We start from the raw sequence: 8,066 nt of genomic DNA on the forward strand, positions 1-8,066 counted from the left end.
TTTTGGCCATGCATACTGTATGCTGATATATTTAATTACCTAATGTTTAACCCCAGTGAGCTTGGTAGTTCAGATTTGAACGATTACAAAAGTTCAAAAGCTTATAGCTATTTTAGTAATGGTTGGCTTGGCCCAATATTGTACCAACCTCTTGTTAGTGTTTTTTAAAGGCTGATTGTCGACCATCACAGCGTATAAATGACCCTCCACATAAACTTTGGATTTGTGTGACAAAAAGTAATGGCAAAATTAAGTCTGCGTATTGTGACTGCATGGCTGGTATGTCAGAGACCTGCAACCACATAGCAGCATTGTTATTTCGTCTTGAAGCAGCAGTTAGGCTTGGACTGACCAATATGTCATGTACCAACAAACCGTGTGAGTGGCTCCCTAACCGTACAGAGGTAAAACCGGTCAAGATCAAAGATGTTACATTTAAACGTGATGATTTGGGATTACCCTATTTAAAATATGTTGAAGAGAAGTTAGTTCTGAACAAAAATCATCAGTATTTTACCCAGTGTCAAATGCAGATGGGAGTTACTGGTTTAAACTTTTGCAACTTTTTCGTTTGGACTCAGTATGGCTTTTTGGTAGAGAAAGAACGATCTTAAAAAAAATTATCTTCCTTCTATGTGCATTATCTGAAACACACGTTCTCACAATAAATGGTATATATGGAATAAAAACAATATTTTAGGCTATTTTTATAGCTACACATTTATAAAAAATATTATTTGGTTGAGACTGTTCCGGTAAGAAGGTAGGTAAACAGGTTTTGTTATGCATAAGTTGAGGAAAGTGCGGTAAAACTTAAAAAACAAAATTAAAAAAAAATTAAATCACAAAACATTTTGTGTTTGCCAATAATGTTTTTTATAGATATGTGGCTTTAAAAAAGCCGTTTTTTTCTTCACCAAGATTATTTTGCTTGTATGAGGCGTGGCGTTAAATTGCACAGTGCAGCACAGGTTCGAACAATATGATCAGCATGTTGAAGCATGGTGATTGATAACACATACTTGAGAATGCGAAACGTTTTCATGCGATTAATTGCTCGTTCAATATGAATCTGCAAATTTGCAACATCTTTAGTACGCAGTCAATAAAGCAGCGCAGCTTGTAATGTCCCATTTTCTTGTAAATATTTGGCAAATTATCCTTAATAGCCTCTCGAGGAAGCCAGTTTACCAAGCAATTGCCAAGGGCAGTGCTAAGGATACGTACCCAAGTGGTGAAAATATTTGAACATGTTGCTGGAGAGATGTTAAATCGGTCAGCCAGATCTTCGTTAAGAATGCCTAAGCGAAGTCTCATCAAAGTCAAAAGAAATTCATCTTTAAAAGACAATTTTTGCTTTGAAATTTAAAAAATTTTCGCCGCACCTTTGTGCTTAGATGCCTCTTAGTTCCACGCCAATAGTTCACAGCCGTTAAATTTGGCTTAATTAAGGAAAATACTGTATTGAATGCAGCTAGCTACACTACACAATCCTGTAAAAAACACCATTTTTTGTATTTGCGCCCATGTAAAGTTGTGACTTCTGTTATTGAAGATTTCTCGCCTTTTAGATATTTTCAGTTTAAGAGACATAGCTGAAAGTTCTTTACTCAAGGAATTAATTACTTCCTGCTTGTCAGTACAAGAAAAACATGGCTCTGTATTCTCTTGTCTGCAATACTGGTGGTCTCCCTGACTTAACTGCTTAGGTAAAGCTAGCCGTACCTAACAGCCGTACCTAAGCCGTAACTAAGCCGTACCTTAGCCGCACGTAACTACACTTTTCTTTTTAAGGTGAGATAATATGTTTTAATGGAAAAAAACTGAGCTAATCGTAGTAGTAAAGTTGTTGTGTCTTTGAATTTCTGTCTCTCAATCGCCAATGAACCCGCAAAATACGAAAAATGTTAACGAAACATCTTGTTCTTATAGAAACCAAACGGGGGAGAGCGCGGGAAGGTGATTCCCAAATTAACAATTTAAGTAGCTATGGCTGGCAATAAAAAAGTGGTTAGTACGAGCGGTGAACTTCAATGCGACTTATCAAGCAAAGTAAAATAAAGGGGATAGGTAAGGAAAAGAGAGGAAAAATATGAAAATTATAAGACAACATATATTTTACGGTTGGGTCCTATCATATAAGAAACAACTTTGAAGGCCAAAATATGTGCAATAAAAACGAAATTAAGTTAAGTACGGCTAGCTAAAATAAAGTACGGCTGGACAAATAACATGATCATCTGGTAATTTCCAGCCATACATCAAACAAGTATATTCCAAAGAATCATTCACAATAACTTCATACTTCGGCACAGAGAATGGTTTCTCAAAATATTTGAAATAAATTTTTGTATCATTGTTAATATTACAAAGCTGCCAATTATTAGTTTTCTTTGATTTCGTAGCTCGTGCAAGGAAGTCATTCCAGTGTTTGTAGCAGACAGTTTTTACTTTAGGTTTACTACAAACTAGCTACATCTAGCTTTCTTCGATAAACAATGGGTGTCTCGTGTGACTTCACTGGCAAATTCAAAGATGGGACTGCACCAAGTCTCAATGTTTTACGACCAGATTCTGAAAATAGAAAAAAAGATATACACGTGGTTTACCTTTTCACTCTATGACACAACAACAATTTAGAATGGTATACGAGAAAACTTACTTGTCAACTCAATATCATCAGGTTTGAAATGACGTTCACAAATATAGACGTTTCCATTGGCAATCCTCTCCCTCAGTGACTTGTCTACTTCACGATATTTACCCAGAACTTTAACAATATCATTTCTCCAATCAGTATCACATTTCCTTGTTGGGATTTGAAAGCAGCTCATGAAGTTATGCTTACTTGTAAATGAAACTGTACATGTTGGGAAAGCACAATTCCTTCCAGGCATATCCCTGTTTTAGTCTGGATTAAAACTATTTTGTAGTGGCTTATTTCATGTTGTTTATACTTTCGTTTTCACACAGGGACGCAATCTTGATTTTTTTTGCAAACTCTTTGATCACGTGATCAAAATAAAAGCGCACAATAACATAGAAAAATGGTGCGCCAGACCAGGTTTTTCTTCTATAGACTATGAACAAAATAACTTTAAAAAAAATTTAATATTCGTTGTTGTTTATGAGTGCACGTTATTTTAATGATGGAAAACGATAAGAAAAAGGAAGAACCTAATAAAGCCGCGAAACATTGTGTGAGTAAAGGTTTTTTATTTTTTTATTTTGATTGTGTTAACTGTGTCCCGATTTAATTCAGCATGTACAATTTTTATAAAAACAATTTTTTATAAGAACAATAAGGTTAAAAATTATTGACAAATAAGAACGAAATAAGAACTATACTCAAGGGCAAAATTTTACTGATTTTTCTAAAGACAACAACAAACATAAAGAAATATTTCTTGACAGAATTAAAATGAGAATGCGCTAACACATTAACAAATAAGATGAAAAATAATAACTAAGAGAATCCAAGTCTAGGTGGTTCTTACAAAAAAAACTGTCACTTCATTCCTCACACATTCCTCTATTACGAGAGCAAAATATACACTACCATACATTTTCTATTGTTAAATTGAAAAAATCGGGAAATGAAACATCTCAATCTCATCAAAACATGCTATTTGTTGCGAAGTACTATTCGGTCTTCTGAGCAAGAGAAACATCCTGACTTATCCATATAAGTTTCGGCAATTTCTTTTGGTAGCTCAATGTTTGATTGCAATCAATTTGAAGAATACGGATGGTTGTTTACGACAGATTAAAGCCTTTTTAGAGTCCCGTTTCTCATATTTAAAGCTGATCACGCTGGACAGCCATCCCAGCTCGCATTTTCCGTGCCTTGTTGAATCAGACGAAACACTTTTTGTAAAGGAGATTGCGACAAACAAAGTAGTTAAAGACATGCAACGTCTTTTTAAAAATGATATTTCATATCAACTTTCCGAAAATATATGCATGTTTTGAAATTTATTTGTTCTGAAGCATCCTTTATACGTTCTTACTGTTGTGCAACAGTCAATGATGAAACCTTCGATAAAAGCATCGCCACTATTATCAGAAGTCGACAATATCGAAGTAATATGGAGAGAATGTCATTAGCAGCGTCAAGGAAGGAAGCCCTGGCCAAGTTCTTACCCAGTATTTTTTTAAATTGTTTGGCAATTGGGTTAAGAGTCACACTGACTGACTATAAACAGAACTGGCCTGTATCTATTCCTGTTATCTCTAAATCACTCTTTACGACCTTTGATTTTATCGACATCTTTCTTACACAGTTGTTAGCGTTTCAATATATTACATCAAGATCAGATAGATCTATTACAGATTTGGTCCTAGAAATGGAAACGTTAGAGAATGTAAGCAATCAATCTGACACTAATAGTGATATTTATTAAAATATAGTCATATATTAGTCATATATTGTTAAAACATCTCGTTTCTTAGGTAATATTTTTTATATTTTCGGCTATACAATTTATTTTACTTTAAATAGATGTGCAGCCGTACTTTTATTTTGATCAATGGTAGCCGTACCTAACCTAATTTCGTTTTTACGGAACATTTGTAGCATTTGAAGATGTTTGTTATACGATAGGACCTAGCCGTACCTTAATATTTTCCAGCCGTACCTTATTTTAGCTAGCCGTACTTATCTTAATTTCGTTTTTACGGAACATTTGTAGCATTTGAAGATGTTTCTTATACGATAGAACCTAGCCGTACCTTAATAAAGAATTTAAACGTAGTGTTAGAAATGTTTTGATTTGCTGCAGAAAATATTATTATTGATAGTTTGCAAAGGAGTTGGAGAGAAAATAACAAACTCAAGTGTTTTTGATCATATTATACCATGTGATATTGATTTTGATACGTTTTCTCCTGTACAATATGAACAATTGAAAAGACATAAAGATTGTTTAGCTTTACATGAATAAAATGATAAAAATGAATGCTATGTTTGTAGAAAAATCATATTATTAGCCGAAAAATTATCAAGAGCTAAAATAAAAAATGATAATACAGCAGCAAATTTGAAAGCCCCATTAACACACACATCTAAGAACAGAATTGCACTTGCCCTGCAACAAGAACGGGAAAGAACAAAAAAATACAGCTTGAGGCTGACCGAATGCGAAAAGAGATTAACACTAAAGGAGTGGAGCTTCACAAAGACTTTATAAATGATGTGAATAGTATTATGGACTCTAACAGTGAAACCATGACTCCATTTATGAAATTATTTTGGGAGGAACAAAAAAAGGCCTCTGCAAATCAAAAGAGTTTAAGATATCACCCAATGATTATAAGATTTTGCTTATCTCTCTCCATGAAATCAGAATCAGCATATGATAAGCTCAGAGATTCAAAAGTCCTGACACTACCAAGTCGTCGCACTCTCAGAGATTACAAAAATGTAATAAGTCCATCAGTTGGGTTCAATCCTGAAGTAATCCAAGAACTAAAAAGGGCCACTGTTAATTTAAAGGGTTGCCAAAGGTTCATTGTGTTATCTTTTGATAAAGTAAAAATTCGTGAAAACTTGGTGTATGACAAGCACACAAATGAACTGATTGGCTTTGTGGACCTTGGAGACCCATCTCTATATTACAGTACTTTTAAAGACATTGATGATCTTGCCACTCATTGTTTGGTTTACTATGTGAGAGGGATTGCTTGTGATCTAAAGTATGCTTTAGCATATTTTGCTACTAAAGGTGTCACTGTAACCCAAATAATACCCACTTTTTGGAAAGCAGTTTCAGTGTTAAAATTAGAGTGTACTGTCAAAGTAATTGCTGCTGTGTCTGATGGTGCTTCTCCAAATCGGTTATTTTATAAAATGCATAAAGTCATGGATGGTGTTGAATCGATGTTTGTTTACCGTACCAAAAATCTTTTTGCAGACCGCTACATATTTTTTTTTGTTGATGCACCGCATCTTATGAAAACATTCAGAAATTCTTTACACCATTCTGGTAAAAAGAAAGTCACACTCGCAATCTGTGGAATGAAAAAAGAATCATATGGAGTTATTTTGTAAATTTAGTGAATGATGATATTCACAGAGATTTTAAGTCAAAGTGTGTCAAATATTTTACGCTTGAAGTATCCAGAGGAAACGCATGTAGCAGCACAAATATGTGAGTATATGGATAAATTTTTTGATTGTGCAAATACTCGTAATCAAACTGAAGGTACATTAAAAAGGAAAGGCTTTTTGTTACCCTACCGCACTGTTACCGATGTTCGATTCGATTGGCTTAACAACACATTCTTAAACTATTTCCAAACATGGAGAAACAACATCGAAAATAGACCAGGAAATTTCACTCCTAGTCAACGTGAGAAAATGTTCATTGCTTGGTAAAGATATGAAGGCCTTCACATAACCGTTAATTCACTAATCGAGGCAACCAAGTTTTTACTTAACAATGGAATGCCATTTGTCCTAACCGAACGTTTTAATCAGGATGCCTTAGAGGAATACTTTGGCAGGCAGCGTAGCCTTGGCAGACGAAATGACAATCCCACTCTAGTTCAATTTGGATATCAATCAAATGCTATCAGAATGCAATATATTCTATAGACTATGTTTTGTTTTATATAAAAAGTTTACATCTCTTCCATTAACTATAACATCCAACGAATAAAAACGCGTGTGTTCTTCAACTGGCGAAAACGTTAATTCTGCTCCTTATTCAGACATCACAGTCTATACCCCAGTTAGACAGAAGATTTACCGCATCACTTTCAAAGTAGCATTTTTTTACTTACTTAATTTAACTTTGGTATACATTAACTACTAATTTTAAGCTTAGAAGCAAGTGGTCTTACACAGAGCTGCTAATTACGAATTTTCTTAAGTACGGCTAAGAAGTTGTATCAGAAAGTACAACGGTGAAGTCTTTTAATATAAATGAGAAGATAATATCCTTGCAGAAAGCAACATCCGAAGTTACAACTGTTGAGAAGAAACGAAAACAAACTAGAGGAAGATCTTGACGTAGAGGACCTGCTGCTGCAGACATTCCAATGATGCCACTTGGAAAGAAAACAGCTTCGTTTGAAGAGAACAAAAAGTTTTACCCTCACTTAACGTTATCTAAAGAAAAAAAGAACTTAGTACCACCACCTCCGCTACTACCACCTCCGCCCAATGTTGTGAACACTATAGAAGCACAAGGAGAATAATGAAGCACTTCGAAAGAAGGTAGTAAAGTCGAAAGATCCTCTAGTTCAACAAGGTGAAGACACTTACAACAAAACGAAACAAGTGAAATCATTGAACCCAATTAAAGTCGATAGCGTTTTCAACCATGCTGGTGATGGGTTAAACGTTAGTGAAGACACTGCTTTCTGGTTAAATGAACAACAGAAACAGTTTTGTTATGCGTTGTGGTTTCACACAACGATTTGAGATTAAAAATTCTTTTCAATGTTCCACAAGATGCTTCCTATGAAATTTTAAAACAAGACGGACTTAAAATGAGATTGCAACGCAAAGGAAATCCTGACACATTTTAGTCAGAATTTTTTTAAACACCCTGGCCTATCCACATTTCGTATAAGGTAATTATTGGATTCAATGATACGTATGTTTTTAACATAAACTGGGTTTGATTTTTACCTGCCAAAGAAAGTTTATGCTCCAGATTCGCAAAAATTCAAAAATTTCGCGATTTTTATGACCCTCGAAAGTTTGTGCTTGTATTCACTATCCCAGACAAAGTATGTTCGTCCATAACATATACATTCTAAAACCTGGGAACGAGCTTGATTGGCTTAGAAGTATGACGGAGTATGTTTAACAGAAGTCAAACTAATAAAGAAATTTAAAAGTTCGTCCTGATTTTCGCGAAATTGACAAACTTGCAAAATTTACGAAAATTAATTCCCACGAAAATTAATTCCCTTAAGGTAACTTGTTTATTTGTTAAATCTACCACACTTTTTGCTTTGTTAGTCCGTCTTTGATAAATCCATACATCACAGTTTATTGTGTCTAGTTGTAGATGGTTTTTGTCATCCAATATTAATCATCTACAAAATCATCTTAT

General features: G+C 34.4%; 1 protein-coding gene across 1 annotated transcript; it reads right to left on the minus strand.

The window, feature by feature from the left end:
• Positions 1–2,099: 2,099 nt before the first annotated feature.
• Positions 2,100–2,958, minus strand: LOC130623942 (uncharacterized). The gene is made up of 2 exons (XM_057439492.1): positions 2,663–2,958; positions 2,100–2,574 (listed from the first exon to the last, which is right to left on the minus strand). The coding sequence occupies exons 1-2, from the start codon at positions 2,895–2,897 to the stop codon at positions 2,462–2,464; spliced, it is 348 nt and encodes a 115-aa protein (XP_057295475.1). The 5' UTR covers positions 2,898–2,958; the 3' UTR covers positions 2,100–2,461.
• Between the last annotated feature and the right edge of the window lie 5,108 nt (positions 2,959–8,066).

This window comes from Hydractinia symbiolongicarpus, chromosome 13 (assembly GCF_029227915.1).
Source record: "Hydractinia symbiolongicarpus strain clone_291-10 chromosome 13, HSymV2.1, whole genome shotgun sequence".
Taxonomy (NCBI): Eukaryota; Metazoa; Cnidaria; class Hydrozoa; order Anthoathecata; family Hydractiniidae; genus Hydractinia; species Hydractinia symbiolongicarpus.